We start from the raw sequence: 21,022 nt of genomic DNA, 5'->3' as shown, positions 1-21,022 counted from the left end.
CCAGCTGCTCTGGGGCTTGGTCTTGGCTTTCACTTTCTTATTCCTGGGGTCTGTGTCCTCGGACGGTAATGATAGCAGTGAACATGTGTTGAGGGCTTGGTCTGTGCCGGGAATGGTGCTGAGCATTTTCCCGTATTAGTTAATTCTCACAGGCTGTTGAGGTAAGTACTATTTTTAAGTCCTGTATCAAAGATGAGGAAACAGATTTTGGAGAGGTTAAGTCAGAAAGACAAGAATAGGTGAAAGTGGAACTTCCCCGGTGGAGTGGCCAAGACTCCGTGTTTCCAGTGTGGAGAAATTGGGTTTCATCTCTGGTCAGGGAACTAGATCCCATACGCTGTAACTAAAGATCCTGCACAGTGAAGATCGAAGATCCCGCGTACCATGACTAAGACCCGGTGCAGCCAAATAAATTAAAAAAAAAAAGAAAAAGAAAAGATGAAACTGGGTTGAAATTCCAGAGCCTCTGTGATGAACTGGGATGGTCTCTGAAGGGGTGCTGGGAACACTGGACCCTGTTCAGCTTCTTGGCTGGAGAGGCATGCGGTTTACACTACCCGCCACCAGGGGGAGCAGGGGTGGGGCAGCTCAGCAGGTGCTGCCTTCCAGGGCCTGGCACTGCTCTCCTGTCAGGAGGCTATCATCTGAGGCAGCTGAGTCCAGAGGAACGTTTAGTTTAAGACCATCTCCTCATCACGCATCATAAAAGGGTCCTAGATTGAGATTTGCCCTGTAAGTACCCCTGGACAGAGAACACCTCAGAGGGAACCCCAGACTGGGACTCTGAGGGTCCATTGGAGACATTCCAGAGTGGCTCCCCGGAGACAGATACCCTAAGAGGGATGCCCAGACTGAGATATTAGAGACCTCAGGCTGAGGCACTCTTGGAGAAACACTGCAATTGAAGTACCCTCAGAGGGGTCCCCAGATTGAGACCCTTTCAGAAGAATTCTCAGAATAAGACAACTTTGGGGACTTCCCTGGTGGTCCAGTGGTTAAGACTCCACCTTCCAATGCAGGGGATGTGGGTTCAATCCCTGGTTGGGGAACTAAGGTCCCATATACCTTGGAGTGTGGCCAAAAAAGAATAAGACACTTCTGGAAGGGTCCTGTCATTTGACACAGACACCCCTGTGTGCTTAGTCACTCAGTCATGTCCGGCTCTTTGCTATCCCATGGACAGTAGCCCACCAAGACTCCTCTGTCCATGAGATTCTCCGGACAAGAATACTGGAGTGGGTTGCCATGTCTTCCCCCAGGGGATCTTCCCAACCTAGGGATGGAACCCAGGTCTCCTGCATTGCAGTTGGATTCTTTACGGTCTGAGCCACCAGGGAAACCCAAGGACACTGGAGTGGGTAGCCTGTTCCTTCTCCGGGGGATCTTCCTAACCCAGGAATTGAACCAGGGTCTCCTGCGTTGTAGGCAGATTCTTTACCAGCTGAGCTACCAGGGAAGCCCAATTGAGGGCAAAAGTACAGAGGAACCCTGGAAGAAGACCAGGGCGGGATACTGAGAGGTGTGCCTGGATCTCAGAATTTAGGAAAGGAGCCTAGAGACTCCGGCTCTGAGCTTCGCCTGACCACACTGACTCCCCTGCCTTCTCCCTTCTTCCTCCCCATCAGCTGAGGAGGGCCCCTGGGGTTGGGGTGAGCCCCCCCACCTCAGACTACTGTCCAGGCTCCTTGGAGGTCGTCGTGGGTGCTGGATTGTGTGTTTGGGGGAAGGGGGTTGCAATGCAGTTTCTGGTTAGGGAAGATATGGAATTCTGAGGGAGGGAGGAGCAGCTAGCCCAACCAGTTTGGAGAGGTTGTTAGCTGACAGATACCCTGCACACTAGCTGCTGCAGGGAACTGAAAGGAAGTCCTGGACAACACTCAGTCTGCTCCCTCCACCAGGCTGCCCTTCTCTGGCTCCTTTCTCCTGACCCAAGTCTCTTCCCTCAGGACTGGGGAAGGCTGGGGTCTGGGACCTCGGCAGGCTGGAGTGTCACTATCTAAATTGGCCTTGAGGGGAAAGGAGTGTGTGTGTGTGACACATTAGACAGAGCAGTCCCTGGGGACATATTTCAAGCCACGTGTCCTTCATTCCCTCTAGGCCACAAAACCCGGCCTGACCGGCCTCTGCTTCTCCTTCTTTCCTGGTGGTTGGCACAGAGCCTCTCCGAGCCCCTCTGCTTCTCTGTCTGACTTTTCCTCCAGGCCTTTCCTCCCAGGCTTCATGCCACTGTGTGTCCAAGTCCTCCCTCTCTCCTTCTGCAGCCTCTCCCCGCCTTTCTTCCCTGGCCTCTGCCTGCTGGTCTGGGGCCAGGGGGATCCCAGACCCAGCTCTCCACGATTCCCTCTTCTTGGCCAGGACGGGGCGGGCCCCCGGAACTGTGGCCAATGGAGGTGGGGCTCTAGGAGGTGGAGCCCCCGCTGCAGGCTCACCGTCCAGGCGGCGGCTAGAGCTGGGTGGCTTTTTGAGGAGGCCCAGCCCCCTGCCTCCCCTCCCTCCCCCCAGGTATAAGAGCTGAGCTCAGGTGAGCTGGCTCCTTCAGTCCTGTCTCAGCGGCTGCCAGCGGGTAAGGAGACCCAGGGCTTTTCACCCAAATGGACCGAACCAGGTTCAGAGGGCATGCTTAGCCTATCCTAGCTTAGTCTGGCAGGGGAAGGTCTGGGGGACCAGGTCCTGGAGGCTGGGGTGCATGTGTGTGTGTGTGTGTGTGTGTGTGTGTGTACAGAACAGGGATGGGGGGCTAAGGAGAGGCCTCTAGATAGTAGGCCTAGGGGCTGTGACCTTAGCTCCTGGAGCCTGGGCAGGGAAGGGCAGGAAGGGTGTTGGCTCTGACCCCCTGGGTGAGGCACAGAATATCTGGGGTGTAGTCAAAGGGGATAGCTGAGCAAGAAATGCTGAGTTCTCCCCTTAGCTCAGCTGCCCCTCCCCTCTGAGCAGATCATGAGCCATCAGCTCCTCTGGGGCCGGCTGTAGGACGACAAAACTCTCACCACAGGACCAAGCGTGTCGAGCACCATGGGACAGTGTCGGTCAGCCAATGCTGAGGTGGGCCCATTCATTCCTGACCTTTCTGTTCCCGCTCCTCTCCTTCACCCTGAGGGTCTGTGTCCCCCCATTGACTTCTGTCCCCTCCCCTTGGCCTTGCTCTGCACTCCAGACCCTGCCTGTGAGGTCTGAAGCTCCTCTCTGGTGCCCACACAGGGTGATGAAGATGGGCCCCCCTCAAGAGGATGCTTGGGCCTCATGCTGGGACCTGCCCTGCTTGGAGGCTGGAGGGAGGCGGGGAGGAAGCCTTGCCCAACCCGTGGCTCAGGGCAGAGGACAGTGGGGGCAAAGGGTGCTGGATGCTGGGCTTTGGGGTGGGCGAGGGCCCATGGGCCTATCAGCTGTCTTCTACTGTGTGGGTCTGTCGGGCTCCTGGGGAAGCAGGCTGTGATAGGGTGGGTGAGGCCTCCCTAACATGGGCGATGTCCCTTGTCCTCAGGATGCCCAGGAATTCAGTGATGTGGAAAAGGCCATTGAGACTCTGATCAAGAATTTCCACCAGTATTCGGTGGAGGGTGGGAAGGAGACGCTGACTCCCTCCGAGCTCCGGGACCTGGTCACCCAGCAGCTGCCGCACCTCATGCCGGTACTGAGAGAGTGAACCCCACCCCGGGCAGTACCCTGACTTCCCAAGCAAGTGCTCCAAGACCCCACCCACGCTGCCACGGCCCCTGGCACTGGCAACCCCTAGCTCTTCCCCTGTCAGTGCCAGGCAGGCTCAGGTCCTGCTTCCTGCCCCTGGGCAGGGTGGGGTGGGAAGGTTGGAAGGTACTGCCTGTCTGAGCTGTGGTGTCTTCCCTCCTTGCAGAGCAACTGTGGGCTGGAAGAGAAAATCGCCAACCTGGGCAACTGTAACGACTCTAAACTGGAGTTTGGGAGCTTCTGGGAGCTGATTGGAGAAGCAGCCAAGAGTGTGAAGCTGGAGAATGCTGTCCAGGGGAGCTGAAAACCTTCCCCTGGAATTCTGGATGGGTTGGGTGGGATGCTGGGGAAAGGGGACCTTAAACACCTCTCTCCACCACCCCCACACCATTCCCCAGCCCTACCTGCCTCACCTCTGCAGGGTTCAGGTTCATAATGGCCCTTCTGGGGCCTCTGTGTACCCCATCCCTGTGGAGCTTATGGATCCAGGGGTCCCCACCAAGGGGGAGGCTTGGGGAGCCGTTGGGGCCTGGGACATATATGGAAGGCTGCTGGAGGCTTGAGGATGGTGTAAGGGCCACGTCATTTAGTAGTGGGGAAGGGCAGAGAGGAGCTGAGCTGTGGGAAATGATTTGGAGGGGGTGGCAATAGGGATGGACATTTGGTACCAAGAAGGGTCTCTATGAAACTACCCCTCCTAATCTCTTCCCCAACCCAAACTGTCCAGTGCTGTCCCTTCCTGTCCCAGTTCTGCCTCAGCCTCCTCTCAGGACTCTGTCTCCCTGGCTTAGGGCAGGGGAAGAGAGACAGAGCAGGGTCGGGGAGAGGCTGAGGAGGGTGCCTTTTGGGAGTGAGAGGACCAGCTGGGTGCTTGGGCATTTACAGGATGATGGTTGTTTTGTATCATTTGATTAATAAAAAAAATGGAAAAAAATGAAAGACGTTGTCTTGATTGGTCTACCTCCCATCCCAAGGGTCCATGGGTAAGGAGTGGGGGTGAGTGGGGTTGAATGGCAGAGTCACCGGGTGGCGTGGTACATGTGGAGGTGCAGTGGTCGGCAGCCGAAGTGACTGGGGGGACTCACACTCTCCCATGGATTTGGGTTGAGGAGGGCACGGGGCCTAAAAGGTGGGAGACCTGGCCCTTTCTGAGGGACAAGCTGTAGTTTGCCAGTGGCCTGGCCCTCTGGCAGGAGAGTGGGGCATGTATGCACATGTGGGGAAAAGGATATGAACCCAGGTGTGCTAGAGCCTGCGTGACTAGCAGCAAGGGAACCGTGAGGCTGAGAAACAGGCTGACCGACCTGGGGTTGAATCTCAGCTCTGCCACTTACTATCTTTGGAACTTGGGGGCATCATCTCAGAGTATCAGTTTGCTCATCTGTAAAATGGGATTGGACATGTGATGTCAACTACTCAGCAGAGAGGCTGACTCAGAGTGAGGAGAGCCCAGGGAGCTGAAGTCTCTGGAATGGGGGATGGGGCCCTTCTGGAGTCAGCTGTTGCCTCTGGGACATCCATGGCCAGTTTCCTATGGTATTTCAGAGAAAGGGATGCAGGGGTCGTTTCCAGAAGAATTCTCTGTTGCACATGAGGTCCTAGGGATGCGTGCCCTGAATGGGGAAGATCTGGGACATCCATGGCCAGTTTCCTATGGTATTTCAGAGAAAGGGATGCAGGGGTCGTTTCCAGAAGAATTCTCTGTTGCACATGAGGTCCTAGGGATGCGTGCCCTGAATGGGGAAGATCAGGAGCCACACTCTGGGTCCTTCTGACTGGCGCCGACAGAAATGGGCATTACTCTTGAAATCCCAAACAGTCATAGTTTCTGTGGCCAGCCAGGCTGGCCTGGAATGCTAACTGAACTTGTCTGTTAGGGGCCGCTGAAACTGGGCTCCCAATGACCCCAGGTGAGTAGGACAGGTGACTGTCCTTCCCTTCCTTTCTCAAAGTTGTAAATTCTGCTCAGAGCCTGTGGGACTAGGAGGGTGGGGTTGGGGGAGCGCCACCTCTACCACTCCCTCCGGGGTGGGGGCGGAAGGGTGTTAAAAAAGGTGTGTATCCCTTTAACAAGGGCCCAACCCCAGGGCCCAGCCGAGAGGGAGCTCAGTCACTACCTCCCCACCGAGCCAGCTCCGCCGGGCAGGGCCGGGAGGGAGTGGGACAGAATCTGGGAGTGCAGCGGGGAGGAGTCCTGGCTGGGCTGAGCGCGGGGAGCTGCTTGGCAGTGCCAGAGCCCAGGCCCCAGAGCCCCGCAGGAGAGGAAGTGGACCGAGAAGGCAGGTGAGCACCCCAGGCCCGTCCTGGGAGGTCTGGGGCTGCCGGAGGGGCCCCCGCAGGCTTGGGAGGCCAGGACAAGGGGCGGTGAAGGGGGCCTGAGGAGGGGGGCCCTGCAGAGACTGAGCGGGAAGGTTTCGTTAATTGTTAACTTTCCCCAAAGGCCAGTTTGGGAAAGGAGGTTTCTGGTGGGGTCGAGGGCTGGAGAGGCCTTCAGGAGTGGTTGCAGTGGTGAGACCCCCTTCCCCAGCCCAGCAGCTGCCTGGGATCCTCTCCCCAGGTTGGGCCACCGGGCAAAGTGTTGAGGAGCTTTGCTCTGATTTTCCCCCACAGTTCAGGGCAAATGTGTGTTGGTGGGGGCTGGGGAGTAGCCAGACCCTGGACACAGGCCTCTCTGGGCTCTGAGGGCCGTGTCCTGGGACAGGTGATGAGGTCCAGGAGGAGCCAGCAAGGGCCCAGGGGGGCTGAGAGCAGCCCGAGGAGGGGAGGCAGCACCTGGGTGGCCTCTCTGTACCTCTGACTCCAGCAGGTCCCAGACACTGGCCCCACGTGCTCTGGGAGCTGTTCCTTGGGGGGGGCCCGTGAAACCAGGAGAAACCTGGGTGAGGCCCCCTGCAGCCCGAGTTCCAGGAGAGGGGCTGGGAAACTGGGCAGCTTCTCCTCTACCTCAGGACCCAGGCAGGTTCTGGCTTGACTCGCTTTGCTCGGTGGAGCCACCTGCCCCACGGAGCATTCCCCTCCCTGCCCTGTCCAGGAGCGTGGGGGTGAGGGCAGGGATGCTGGGAGATGGAGCCCTGGAGTGCTGGGGAGCGGGGCTCACACCTTCCCGGTCGACTAGAGAGGTGCCGTCTGGGTGTTGGTGAGGCCAAGTGCCGTAGGGTGTGTGTGTGTCCACACCAAACTCCTCCAGCGTTACTTGTCTGGAAAAAAAAATTCAGATGAACAGGCTTCTTCCTCCAGCTATACACTCTGAAAGCAGAAGCGTTTGGAAGGTAGATGGGTCACCCAAGCAGAGAGGATCAGAAATGGCAGAATTCCTTGCTTATTATGATTGTGTATATTTGTGTGAGTTCTGTGAGGGTGAGGAGGGGTGAGGCAGGGACACTTGTTTGAGATATTAGCTTCTGGGACTGGGGAAAGAGCTAGAGGAGGGGGAACAGAGAGTGGAGTTGTAGAGGTTGGAGAAGTAGCCTTGCATATAGAATAAAGCATTACCAGCCTGGTGTTAGATTGTACCTTCCTGTGCTTTGCAGAGAGCTGGGGCAAATGAGTGAATTAAGAAAGAAATGAATGAGTGAATGAATGAATGAGTAAGCAAATGAATGGTGGATACAGGAGTGAGGTCAATGGAAGGGATGCAGAGAATGCCAAATTTAGGCTTGAGGGTGGACCAGGCTCTAGAAGGGAGATGACTAGGAGCGATAGGAGTCTAGGGACATATCCCAATACTTGGGAACAATTTAAGACTCCAGAGGTATGTGTGGAGTGGGGAAGAAAAGGTGAGTTTTAGAGGGTGTGGGCTCCATGTGGAAGGGGACTGGGAAGTTGAAGAGATGAGGAAGAGGCCCTTGGAGGGGTGGGGCCCAGCGCCTGGGGGTGAGAGGAGAGGGTGGGGCTGAAGTGACTGAGACCCAGGAAGGTGGTGTCAGGGCAATTTGAGCTTCTGGAGAAGTCAGCAAGCTGGGCTGAGGTGGGCGGGGTGGGGGTGGGGGCCTCTCAGTTGCTCAATGATGAATCAGCCGAGGTGAAGACAATGGGAACGTTGCCTGTGGGTTGGGGGCCCCAGCTGAGAGGGTCCTTTGGAGGATGAGTCCTTCTATTCCTGCTTTTTTGGAAGGCTGTAGTGTACTGTCCACCTCCTCCATCACTCTCAGGGTCTGCTTAGAGGAAAGTCAGTGCAGGAGTTACTTCCTGCACCTCCTCCCTTCCCCCCAGCCCCTCGTCTGGGGACCCTCTGGCCTGGTTGGTGGGAGGACTGGGTAGGCAGGAGGGGCAGGTGACCTTGGCAGGGGTGTAGTGACGGAGCCTGTCTCCTGGCCCCCAGGGGAGGGAGGTGTGATGACACCTGACTATTAGCCTCTGATATCTTTCCTTCAGAAAAACTTCAGAAGAGCATTTTTTAACTCCAGCGTTGTCCAGTTGACTAAAAGGTGGGGGTGGGGGAATTTTGGGAAGCCTGGGATCTGAAGCCCACCTCTCTGGGCCACTGTGTGCTTGACAGTAGGTGCTGAGATGTCTCCTGGGAGCTCACCTATGTCTTGCCAGGTAGAGGCTGAGACATGGTAAAAAGGAAGGGCAGGCCTGGGCTCCAAGAAGGCAGGTGGTGGGAGGGGAGTGGGTGACCAGTGGGGGGAGGGACAGAGGCACATTGCCCCAAACCCATTTCTTTCCCTTTGCTCTTTTTTTAAAAAAATTATTTATTTACTTATGGTTGCACTGGGTCTTTGTCGATGTGCATGGGCTCTCTCTAGTTGGGGTGAGTGCAAACTAGTTTCTAGTTGCGCTGTTCAGGTTTCCTGTTGTGGGGGCTTCTCTTGTTATGGAGCTCAGGCTCGAGAGCTTCCGTAGTTGCGGCTGTCAGGCTCTGGAGCATGCAGGCTCAGTAGTTGTGCTCCCTGAGCTTAGTTGTTCTGCTACAGGTGGAATCTTCTTCGAAGAGTGATCGAACCCATGTCGCTGCATTGGTGGGCGGATTCTCATCCATCCTACCTCCAGGGGAGTCCCTCCCTTTCCTATTCTTATTTCCCCACAGGATTCCTCACTTGGGGAACAAGGTCTGGGATGGGTAAAGCTGGGGGTTCTCTGAACTTTCTCCCCACTCCCAAGGCTAGTGGGAAGTAGTTGATAAAATTCTTGCTGACATGAGTGCAGCTTCAGGAATCCTCAGGAATACTGGTCAGAGGCCTGGGCCATTCCCCATCCAGGGGCAGGAAGGCAGACGGTTCACGGACTGAAACATTTTTGTCTTCATTTGTGAGTGTTAGAGCGTTTGTATGAAAGTCTTACAAAGGTGTAAACATTGAACCACACAATCACACACAATAAATAAAGAGGACTTCCCTGATGGCTCAGATAGAAAAGAATCTGCCTGCAATGTGGGAGACCTGGGTCAGGAAGATCCCTGGGATAAAGGAATGTCAACCCACTCCAGTATTGTTATTTGGAGAATTCCTTGGACAGAGGAGCCTGGAGGGCTATATATGGTCCAAGGGGGTCGCAAAAAGTTGCATACAACTGAACGACTAACACTTTCACTTTTCACTTTCACTGGAAAAAGAGTATGGTTTCCTACAGTTCTGGTTCCATTTTTCATCCTCTGGCCACAGACCAGATGGTCAGGTAGATGAGGCAGGGGAGAGAAGGAGAGAATTCCTGGTCAGAGTTGCCTTAGCCTGTCCCTTCTCCCTCTCAACTCTCCTTCCTTCCTGCATCCTGGCTTTGCCCTTCTGAATCTCACCCTTCCTTTAGAAGCAGTTTCATAGAAGAGACATCTTAGAACGGTGGTCAGGGACCTTGGATATCTGGTGTCAGGGCTGGAAGAAGGTGGAATATTTATAGAACCTCTACCTTGAGCAAGGCATTGACCAGGTCATGTGGGCGAGGGGAGATGCAGAGATTAAAAGCAGGGTGGTTGTATATCTTGGATTTTAAAAAGTGGTCCCAAAGTCTCCGTGCCCCACTGTTTGGTTCAGGAAACAAAATGACTGCATGTAAGAAACACCATCCTGGCTTCAAGGAATGTCTGGTGTCTGAGGAGAGAAGATCCTAGAAGAGATTGCAGCCACACTAGCTTGTGGGCCCAGCCAACATCGGCTGAGAGTCTGTGGGAGTCAGGGGAGGGGAGTACTGAGGGCAAGGTTCAGGGCAACCTTCCCCAGGAGGTGCGGTTTGGGCAGGCTTCAGCTAGGTGGAGAGGGCAGGGGAAAGGGCACAGGAAGAGAGATGGATGGCCAAGAGGGGATTAGAAAGCAGGTGGCAGGGGTAGGAGCTGTGGTGGGGCCCAGGGAAGCAGACCTCCCTTCCAAAGCGAACCATGGGATGCCCCGATAACGGTGTCCACCTTCCAGAGCCCGGACCAATGGGCAAGGCGGCTGCAACTCATCCTTGGGCTTGGGGGTGGGAGGGAAGGCTCATTTGCCTGGGTTCACTTGGGGGGGCTCTGGGCATGGGCGGTGACTCACAGAGTAGATCCGCCTGCTCCCCTCATATCCTGTTATTCTGTTGGCTGTATCCGCTCGGAATGTGAGTGCCTTTTGTCCTGGGGCGAGGGGGTGACGTGTGTAGCCTCTGGCTGGCTGCGGAGGCTCCATCTCCAGCTGTCTCCAGCTGGGGCAGGACCAGGCCTGGCTCCTCCTTAGGTAATGGGGTGTGTGGGGGGCTGTCCTTGGATCCTGCTGTATATTTCGAGGTGGGTGTGAGGGAGGTTAGGCTAGCCAGAGGTGGCTGGGGGCCTGCACAAAGCCTGACCTGGTGGATCAGGACCTTGTTTAACCAGAAAAGGACAGCCATGGCCTGAGACCCTGAACGTACTGTCCTGGAGCCCGGCTGAAGGGTTCCGGAGATCCTAGGTCCACGCCTCCTGCTTTGCTGCCTGGGGCCAGGTCTCAGGCCACCCAGGGAGTGGCGGACATGGCTCCCGTCCCTCCCCAGGCCCCTTGGCCTATCCTACCAATTTCTAGCTGTACTTGTTCCCAGGGCAGGGACCCTGGGTAGGCCGGGTATGGATAGAGCAGAGGGATGGGTGCTGGCACTCACTGTCTTCCCACGGATGCTCTCTTCACTCTGGGGCTCTGACAAGCCCAGTGCCTGGGGCTGGGGAAGGGCCTGGAAAACCTGCTGAGGCAGTTGAGCCGGAGATCACCTGGATGAGAGGAGACACATAGTTCTCATTCCAGGCCCACCTCCACGTCCACCCTGGGTTCTTGGGTTCTCCTTTCCCTGCCTCCTGCCTCCTCCCGAGGTCCGGGGTCTGGCTGGCCAGCATGGGGGGCCCGGGGCCCAGTGGGAGGACAGGGGCTGGGAGACCTAGGCAGAGCTGTGGTCTGTGAGGTGTCCTCACTCCCCCTCATTCTGGCACCCAGGCCCTGTGAGGCGTGAGGCAGTGAGATGGCAGACTCGTACACGGAGCTGGAGAAGGCCGTGGTCGTCCTGGTGGAAAACTTCTACAAATACGTCTCCAAGCACAGCCTGGTCAAGAACAAGATCAGCAAGAGCAGCTTCCGGAAGATGCTTCAGAAAGAGCTCAACCATATGCTGACGGTGAGGTTCCCCCCACCCAAGGGCCTAGCCTTCCTTACCCCCACCCCTCCTCAGCCCCCAAAGCCCTGTCCTCTCTGGGTGTCCTTCCCCACTGCTTTCTCTGTCCTTTCAGAGTTGCCCCTCACCCCAAACCAGGGTCTCAACTCCACCCAGGCCTCTGTCTTCAGCGTGCCCAGGCCTGAGCCAGTGAGGGCTCTGTTCCCATTTTCCAAAGGCCTGGGGTCCTTCCTGGGGCTGCTGTAAAGCTGCCGCATCATCACTGCTGATCCTTGACTCTCCCCCAGGACACGGGGAACCGAAAGGCTGCTGACAAGCTCATCCAGAACCTGGATGCCAACCACGACGGACGCATCAGCTTTGACGAGTACTGGACCTTGATAGGCGGCATCACTAGTCCTATCGCCAACCTGGTCCGCCAGCAGGAGCAGCAGAGCAGCAGCTGAAGCCCCCCGCCATCCCTGCCCCCGTGACCCCCACGCTCCCTCCCTAGGCTCCTCTGCCCACTAGGCCCCGTCCTCTCTTCTCCCTCTAGACCCTCTTCGGACCTTAGCCGAACAGGGTAAGGGGAAACATCAGGGCCCCTCTGTGAGTGTCTCAGCCGGGGGCGCCTCCCTGTGGGTCTCCGTCCTTGGAGCCAGCGGACCCTGGGGCCCCTCTGTGACAATGCTGTGTGGGGACCCATGAGTTTCCCTACCTGCTCAGTCCGTCTACCCTGCTGACTTCCGATGTTCCTGCCTGATTCCGGGCTCCTCTCGACCTCAGCTTGCTGCTTCAGGTCTCCGGGTTCCTGGCAGCACCAGCAAGGACTTCTCTCTTGCTCTCCCCTCAGCCCCTCTGCTGGGTAGAGGAGACTTCCAGGGATGGTCCTCCAGCTGCCTCTGGGTCTGGGAACAGGGTTGAGCCCCCTTCCTCCTCTTGAGCCACTGAAATGGGAAAAAGGCTGGATCTAGAGTTTTCCTCCCCCTCACCCAGTCCCTTTGTCATGTTTATTAAAGCCTTTCTATTCCTTGGAACCTCCTTCTGTTTTGGTGATCTGTGCCACCGGGCCCTAAGGCAAGGGAGCTGCAAGGGGGAATCTCATGAGAAACCCCAAGGGCAGAGGAAGAAATAAGGACTCTGGGACCCTGCAGGTGCTATCAGCAATAGGTCAGCAACGTCTTCCCTCCTCCATGAAGGGCCAAGTTCACAAGTCGTTACCTCTGGGCCCTCACAGCCTGAACTCAACTCACATTCAACTTCTGGGCACATAGTGCATCCCCTTTAGTCCTCACTGCAATTCCAGGAGAGAGGGGCCACGACTCTCATGTTGAGTCATGAGTAGGACTGAGATACTGAATTCTCATCAATAAATTATTCTAATACACAGAGAAGTTTATGGGATGAGGAAGTGGGGTGCAAAGAAAGAGGGGTGTGGGAGGCCAGAGTTAGGTCTTGACCTGATGTGGGGGACAATGACAGCTTCTGTGTTTCTTCCCTGCCATGGGAAGACAGCACATGCCTCCAGGAGAAATAGGGCAGGAGGTCCAGCCTGCAGGGCTCTGGATCAGTGGTTTTCAACCCCAGGAAGTGTACCCCAAGGTTTAAGATTTTTTAAAAGATGCACAGTCATAAACAGTTTTACAGTTTTATTGGAATCCATTACAGATCCTCAACCTTCTAAAAGTGACCTGCCTCATATGAGCTTGCAGTCAAACTATATGTTTAATATGGTGCCATTTGTCTATTTGTTACTTGTTTTTCTTTTTTTTGCTTTTTGTTACTTTTTTTGGTGTCATCAGTTCAGTTCAATTTAGTCACTTGGTTGTGTCTGACTCTTTGCGACCCCATGGACTGCAGCATGGCAGACTTCCCTGTCCATCTTCAACTCCCTGAGCTTGCTCAAACTCACGTCCATGGAGTCGGTGATGCCATTCAACCATCTCGTCCTCTGTCGTCCCCTTCTCCTCCTGCCTTCAATCTTTCTCAGCATCAGAGTCTTTTTCAATGAGTCAGTTCTTCCTATCAGGTGGCCAAAGTATTTGATGTCAAGGAATATTTGCTTGTTACAATGTCATGAGGGTGTCTCCCTAAGTTTTCTTCTATGAGTTTTATAGTTTCAGATCTATGTTTAGGTTCCCATTTGAGTTAATTTTTGTATATGGTGTAAGGCAAGGGTCCAAATTCATTCCTTTGTGTATGAATATCCAGTTTTCCTAGTACCATTTGTTGAAGGGACTATCATTTTCCCATTGTGTGGTGTTGCTATCCTTATTGAAAATCATTCAATCAAATATGTGAGGGTGTAGTTTTGGGCTCTCCATTCCGGCCCATTGGCCTGCATGTCTGTCTTTTTGCCGGTTCATACTGTTTGGATTACAGTAGCTTTGTAATGTGTTTTAAAATCAGGATGTGCGAGGCCTCCAGTTTTATTCTTTCTCAAGATTGTTTTGACTACTTGGGGTCCTTTGAGATTCCATATGAATTTTAGGATAGTTTTTTTCTATTTCTGAAAAAAATGCCATTGGGATTTTGATAGGGATTTCATTTAATCTCTAGGTCACTTTGGATAGTATGAGCATTAAGCTATATTAAGTCTTCCAATCCCTGAATTTGGGATGTCTTTCCCTTTATTTGTGACTTCCTTAATTTCTTTCAGCAATCTTCTATAGTTTTCTGTGTACAAGCCTTTTGCCAAGGACTTGATGTGGTAGTTCCTTAAAGCCTAAGGTGTGAGGATGCCACCATGAAAGATCCCGGAGGCAACTCAGAATAGAGCTCCCTTCACTGCCCCTGGTTTGTGCCTGGGGACCAACACTTTACCCGTCAAGAGTTTAGAACAACAGGTGGGAAATGAGCAGATGTGTGATCCCAGTTTGTGGCTTATTTCTAGAGGGTTCTAACAGTAACCCTAGAGGACTGGAGATGATGCTGAGCTTCAGTGGAGGTCAGAGGAACTTACCAACAGTCACTGCTTGGGCTCCAGGGCCTGGAGCCAGAAAGGCCCCAAAGGAAAAAAAGCAGCCACTTCGAGGTCAGGCAGCTCAGCTGGAGGCCTCCCTGGGGAGCGTTGGGTCAGCAAAGGGCCAGGCTTTCTCTCTCACCCAGGAGTCCAGGGACCAGACGGCCTGAGCAGAGCAGGAGGACGGGGGCCAGAAACATGTTCCTGCGGGGATCCCACAGGGGAGCTGAGAAGGGTCCCTCTGTCTGGGGTCTCACCCTGTCCTGGCCTAGTGTCTAAACTATTGGGACTAAGCAGGTGGGTACCCAATAAATTGTGCCCATCAAATTCGTCTGACACCAGGTTTGTCATTCTATAGGGCGAGAACCTGGCTTATCTTGCCACATTAGGGGAAGAACACTAAAATCACCTGGGTCAGCTTTTGTACTTCCTACACATTTTTGTTTTCCTTTCCATTTCTATTCCTAGTAAAGTCCCTTTCAGAAAACAAAACAATCCTTTCTGTAAGTCCAGTGTTAAAAGTTTTAAAAAACTTTTCTCATCCAAGGCTCTTGTGGTCCTCCTGGCAGCCCTATGAAACAGGAATCATAATCCATGCTTTATAGATGAAGATATCGAGGCTCAGAGAAGTGACGTGACTTAATTAAAGACACACTGCTGATCTGACCAGCGGACATGCCGCTCAGGCCCCTGCTGTTACTAACTCTGTGTGGCCTGCCCAAAGGGCAGAGGCTCCGGTCTGTGTCTTGGCCCCAGTGATTATGAAGCATTTAAGCCCCTTACAGGCCCTGGATGGTGGTCATGGTTGCTTCTGCTGAGGACACATTCACTTATTTATTCATTCACTCATTCAGAGCATAGTACTTTGGGGTCTTCCCTGGTCCAGTTGTTAAGAATTCAAGCTTCCACTGTAAGGAGGGTAAGGAGCGTGTGTTCCATCCCAGCAGTGTGGCCAAGAAAATAAATAAAAATAAAAAAAAAGAATATAGTACTTGTATGTGCCAGGCACAGTATATAGTGCAGTAAAAAGAGAAGGAAAAATATGATTCCTGATTTTATGGGACTTTCAGTTTAGAGAAGACAACAAATAACCATGCAATCACACAAACAAGTGGATGATTACAAACTGAAGTCAACTGCCAAGGATCATATTTACAGCCAATTTTTTTTTCCTACATCAGGCCTCTTGTGGGATCTTAGTTCCTCGATCAGGGATCAAACCTGGGTCATGATAGTGAAAGCACTGAGTCCTAAACACTGGACCACTAGGGAATTCCCTGTAGTATTTTTAAACAAAGAAACCTGATTTAGTCTGGGAGTGGGGAGTGTCCTTATGGAAGTGACTCTTGAGATTTAAAAGATGAGCTAAAGTTATCCAGGCAAGGGGAAGATTGTGAGAATAAAGTTGAGGGGAAGAAGTGCTACCCAAATAGATGACCATCATATGCAAAGGTTCTGTGGCAGGAAGCTCCTTTTTACTGAGGGGAAGGGAGTGTGGCTAAAGCCCAATAACAAGATGAGGCTGGAGAGCTCCCTCCGGGACATGTTAAAGATTGGCAGCCACTGAATGGTTTTTTCCAGCAATGTGATCGTGTGTGTGCGCGCGCACGTGTGATGTGCTCAGATTTGCATTTAGAAAAATTTCACATGTTTTGCCACATGGAAAAGATTAAGAGGGGGTGAAGTAGGGGCAGGGAGACCAGTGAAGAGATATTTTAACAAATAGTAGTTAATTGTTACTGAGTACTTACTCTATACAAGGTTTCTCTGGTGGCTCTCTGGTTTTCTCCAGTGAAGGACAAGAAAGCCTGGCATGCTGCAGTCCATGGGGTCACAAAGAGTCAGACACAACTGAATGACTGAACAACAGCGGGTGACTCAGTGGTTAAGAATCCGTCTGCTAATGTAGCAGATGCGGGTTTGATCCTTGGGTCAGAAAGATCCCCTGGAGACTTAAATAGCAACTAATTCCCCTGAAATCCCATGGACAGAGGAACCTGGTGGGCTGTAATCCATAGCATCTCAAAGAGTTGGATCAGACACGACTTAGCAACTAAACAAACAAACTTACTCTGTAGAGGCACTGCTCTGAGTATTTCACACATATTAAATCCCTAATCCCCAGAACCCAATGAAGTAAGTACTTCTGTTTCCCCCATTTTACAGGTGAGGAAACCGAGGCACAGAGAAGTTACATAACTTTACCAGAGATCATACAATTGACAAGTGGTGGAACCCAGGCAGTCTGATTTGGGAGCTGCGGCTCTTAACTACGATTGTCTCCTAAACTCCGGTAGAGAGAGTTAGAGTGCAGGCTCACTTATCCGAATCAGCATGTGCTTATTTTGTGCTCACTACCTGCCAGGCGGTATTCTATCTCTGTGGAGCTTGGAGTCTAGTCAGGTGGAGATACCTGAGCAGCAAGTGAACAAGGAAATCATATGGTGTGTAAAGAAGAATAAAGCAGAGATGAAGAACAGTGAGTTGTGGGGAGAGGGGTGGTGGGGAGATGTGAGAAGCAGATGCATTTGTGAGAGACTTAGGTCTTGATGGATTGGACATAATGGACCAGGGAGAGGCAGGTGTCCAGGAGACTGATATTTCTGACTTGTGAAGCCAGATGGGAGGTGGTGCCATTTACTGCCACAGGGAAACCTGGAGGAGGCCTGGATTTGGGGGAGCAGGTGTGTGGATATGGCAAGTTTAGTTTTACGTAGTAATGTCAAAGGAGTTGTGGGATATACATATCCAGAGTTCAGAGGAGAGGGCTGGATTGGCAGGCTGGGAAGCAGAAACATACAGACAGAAATCTAAGCATTGGGCATGGATGAGCTTGCCAAGGGATAGAGTGTGAAATGAGAAGAGAAGGGGTTCTGTCTAAAGAGTATCTGCAATCTGACACCAATTCCAATTTTAGAGTGTGAGTTTTCTCCCCACGTCACCAAGCAGGGATTCCTAAACTCAGCTCAATTCTGACACTTTTATCTACCAGGAGACAGCATCAGACCTACCAGTTAAGGGCTCAGTCCGACAAAACGTCCCCCCCAAGCCCTCGCACTTCAGTTACCAATCGAAAGTCTGCCTGTAAAGAGAGGTTTTTACAACCCCTTCTTTCAGTTCAGTTCAGTTCAGTTGCTCAGTCGAGTCCGATTCTTTGTGACCCCACGAACCCCAGCATGCCAGGCCTCCCTGTCCATCACCAACTCCCGGAGTATACCCAAACCCGTGTCCACTGAGTCGGTGATGCCATCCAACCATCTCATCCTCTGTCATCCCCTTCTCCTCCTGCCCTCCATCTTTCCCAGCTTCAGGGTCTTTTCCAATGAGGCAGCTCTTCTCTTCAGGTGGCCATAGTATTGGGAATTTCAGCTTCAACATCAGTCCTTCCAATGAACACCCAGGACTGATCTCCTTTAGGATGGACTGGTTGGATCTCCTTGCAGTCCAAGGGACTCTCAAGAGTCTTCTCTAGCACCACAGGTCAAAAGCATCAATTCTTCGGTGCTCAGGTTTCTTTATGGTCCAACTCTCACACCCATACATGACTACTGGAAAAACCATAGCCTTGACTAGATGGACCTTTGTTGACAAAGTGATGTCTCTGCTTTTTAATATGCTGTCTAGGTTGGTCATAACTTTCCTTCCAAGGAACAAGCATCTTTTAATTTCATGGCTGCAATCACCATCTGCAGTGATTTTGAAGCCCAGAAAAATAAAGTCAGCCACTGTTTCCACTGTTCCCCATTTGCCATGAAGTGATGGGACCGGATGCCATGATCTTAGTTTTCTGAATGTTGAGTTTTAAGCCAACTTTTTCACTCTCCTCTTTCACTTTCATCAAGAGGCTCTTTAGTTCTTCTTCACTTTCTGCCATAAGGGTGGTGTCATCTGCATATCTGAGGTTATTGATATTTCTCCCGGCAATCTTGATTCCAGCTTGTGCTTCCTCCAGCCCAGAGTTTCTCATGATGTACTCTGCATATAAGTTAAATAAGCAGGGTGACAATATACAGCCTTGACATACTCCTTTTCCTATTGGGAACCAGTCTGTTGGTCCATGTCCAGTTCTAACTGTTGCTTCCTGACCTGCATACAGGTTTCTCAAGAGGCAGGTCAGGTGGTCTGGTATTCCCATCTCTTTCAGAATTTTCCACAGTTTATTGTGATCCACCCAGTCAAAGGCTTTGGCATAGTCAATAAAGCAGAAATAGATGTTTTTCTGAAACTCTCTTGCTTTTTCAATGATCCAGCAGATGTTGGCAATTTGATCTCTGGTTCCTCTGCCTTTTCTAAAACCAGCTTGAACATCTGGAAGTTCACGGTTCGCGTATTGCTGAAGCCTGGCTTGGAGAATTTTGAGCATTACTTTACTAGCGAGTGAGATGAGTGCAATTGTGCAGTAGCTCGGGCATTCTTTGGCATTGCCTTTCTTTGGGATTGGAATGAAAACTGACCTTTTCCAGTCCTGTGGCCACTGCTGAGTTTTCCAAATTTGCTGGCATATTGAGTGCAACACTTCCACAGCATTATCCTTTAGGATTTGAAATAGCTCAACTGGAATTCCATCACCTCCACTAGCTTTGTTTGTAGTGATGCTTCCTAAGGCGCACTTGACTTCACATTCCAGGATGTCTGGCTCTAGGTGAGTGACCACACCATCATGATTATCTGGGTCGTGAAGATCTTTCCAATACGAGAGCACCATTCTCTTCCCCAAATAGTCACGTGGCATCTCCCTCATCTACTTAAGGTCTTTGATCAAATGTCACTCTCTCAATAGAACCTTCCTGATCACTTTATTTAAAATTGAAACTTTCCACTGGCTGGTATACCCTATTCCCACTTTCTGCTTTATTTTTCCTCATGGCACTCATGACCCCAAAAATTCCATGTGTTTTTACTTTTTCTTCATCTTCAAGTCAAATCCAGGAGTCTTCCTGGGCTCTTCCTTATGTCTCACTCCCCACACCTAACTGATCAGCAAGTTCTATTGGTTCTACCTCAAAAATAAATCTCAAAATATTCACTTCTTTCTCTCTATAATGCCCTTCCCATCACCTTGTTAATTTTTTAATTAAAAATTAAAAAAAAATTTTCTTTTGGCCATGTGACATGCAGGATCTTAGTTCCTCAACCAGGGATCAAACCCGTGTCCCATGCAATGAAAGCACAGAGTCTTAACCATTGAACCACCAGGACCACCCTTCCCATCATTTCAAAGCCATCACTATCTCCCTGTCACTGCAAGGGCCAGTTCTCTCTGCTTCCCACAAATCCTGCTTCAATTCATTCTTGAAATAACTGCCAAGGTCATCTTTTGTCCTTTTAAAGGAATGCCCATGACCCATATCCATCAGTAGCAGCAATAAGAACAATAAATTAAGCAGCAAGGTACAGAGAAGAAAGAAAAAAATTAATCACTATCCCACTGCCCAGAAATAAGCATTAACCATTTCTTGAATACCATTTGGCTCTCTATCAGTACAGACAGCTAGAGAGACTGATAGATAGATTACAGAAGAAAAAGTTATAAAAATGGGACCACAGTACATGTTATTTATAATAAAAGAAGCTATTTAAGTTTTGTTTGTAGATAAAAGGGAAAAATAGCAGAGGGAAAATGAACAAATTACTGAATTTCAGGTAATTTATTTTTCATCATGAGAAATATTAATGTGTAAAAGAGTCAGAGATAAAAAAACAACTCCTTATCACCTACCAGAAGGATGAGGAAAACAGTATCTTTATGCTTACTTCCATTTCCCCTCTCCCAGTCTACCAATTGCTGAGAGTTATATTAGTTAATTTTAAAATGTTGACATATACAATATTTACATTCTGTTTTGTAACCACAATTTCCAAGGCAAGTTTAGTTTTAGTTCCATGAATTCAGCACTCACAAACAGACCTTTCAGCCTGGCTTCATTTCAGCATCCTTTATTTGAGTAATTATTTGGTTGATTGGATTTCAAAGGGCTCTTGGCTTCTGTATTTCCTGAGTTCTTTCAGCTTGAGACTTGCTGCTTGGCAGCGCATAAAATTCTCAGGTCCTACATTCTTTCTCTCTGTACCCTGTAGACATGGCTCCTCCATTTGCTGCCAATGCGAATTCCATGGGAAAATCTCAGGCTAAACAACTTTTCCTACCTTGTCCATGGCTTACTTTCCCTTCGTGGACGTTCTCTCCTTTCATATTCTTTTTCTACTATTTTAATGATGAAATATTTCATGTATATAGAAAAGTACAGAAAATAGCACATCATCCAATCATAATCTTTTCTGAATTTAAACATTAAAAAATATTTGCTTTAGGTCCCTTAAAACGAAACTTACAGATCTAGGTGAAGGCCTCCACGTGCAAACCTTTATTGCCCTGACCTTCTCCACAGCTGTAGCCAGTGTTGGGAAGGAAGAAATTTTCCTCTGCCCTCCTAGGTTCTTCTGGCTGGTCTAAGAATTAAATTGACATGAGACCAATTAACAGAAGAAAATAAAATAAAAGTTTAATAATACGTATATGTGGGAGAGACCCAGGAAAACTGCATATTAGTATCTCACCAGAATGGTCAAAACCCTCACTTTAAGTACCATCTTCAGCTAAAGACAAAAGAGGAATTGGGGGGGCAGTGGTTTGGAACTTCAGAGGGAAGGAAGATAATTCAGTTGGAGAAGGAAAAGCAAATATTTGGTAAATAAATGTTTGCTGGGCCATGACGGGACAATGGGACACTAGTGGACTCTGATCTTGCCCTACCACACCTAGCCTAGATTCTTTGCAGATATCTTTGGTGATAGCTTTGTTTTGGCTTTTATCTAAATTCTTTAGGCAGGGCTTCCCTGGTGGTGCACTGGATAAGAATCCAC

General features: G+C 51.0%; 2 protein-coding genes across 3 annotated transcripts; both read left to right on the top strand.

Annotated features, from left to right (window-relative positions):
* The first annotated feature begins 2,411 nt into the window (after positions 1-2,411).
* S100A14 (S100 calcium binding protein A14) lies at positions 2,412-4,623 on the top strand. The gene is made up of 4 exons (XM_020890795.2): positions 2,412-2,563; positions 2,935-3,042; positions 3,482-3,628; positions 3,851-4,623. Exons 2-4 carry the CDS (start codon positions 3,013-3,015, stop codon positions 3,986-3,988), a joined length of 315 nt encoding a protein of 104 aa, XP_020746454.1. The 5' UTR covers positions 2,412-2,563; positions 2,935-3,012; the 3' UTR covers positions 3,989-4,623.
* Positions 4,624-5,808: 1,185 nt separating this feature from the next.
* On the top strand, positions 5,809-14,485 carry S100A16 (S100 calcium binding protein A16). Of its 2 annotated transcripts, none has more exons than XM_070467365.1 (3): positions 5,809-5,967; positions 11,043-11,220; positions 11,505-14,485. In XM_070467365.1, the coding sequence occupies exons 2-3, from the start codon at positions 11,068-11,070 to the stop codon at positions 11,661-11,663; spliced, it is 312 nt and encodes a 103-aa protein (XP_070323466.1). In that variant the 5' UTR covers positions 5,809-5,967; positions 11,043-11,067; the 3' UTR covers positions 11,664-14,485. The 2 variants fall into 2 exon arrangements, with proteins under 2 accessions (XP_070323466.1, XP_070323465.1); XM_070467364.1 differs by lacking the exon at positions 5,809-5,967 and adding an exon at positions 10,210-10,319.
* The last annotated feature ends 6,537 nt before the right edge of the window (positions 14,486-21,022 follow it).

The sequence above is a fragment of the Odocoileus virginianus genome, chromosome 5 (genome assembly GCF_023699985.2).
Source record: "Odocoileus virginianus isolate 20LAN1187 ecotype Illinois chromosome 5, Ovbor_1.2, whole genome shotgun sequence".
NCBI lineage: Eukaryota > Metazoa > Chordata > Mammalia > Artiodactyla > Cervidae > Odocoileus > Odocoileus virginianus.
This window is presented reverse-complemented; position numbering and strand designations above follow the sequence as displayed.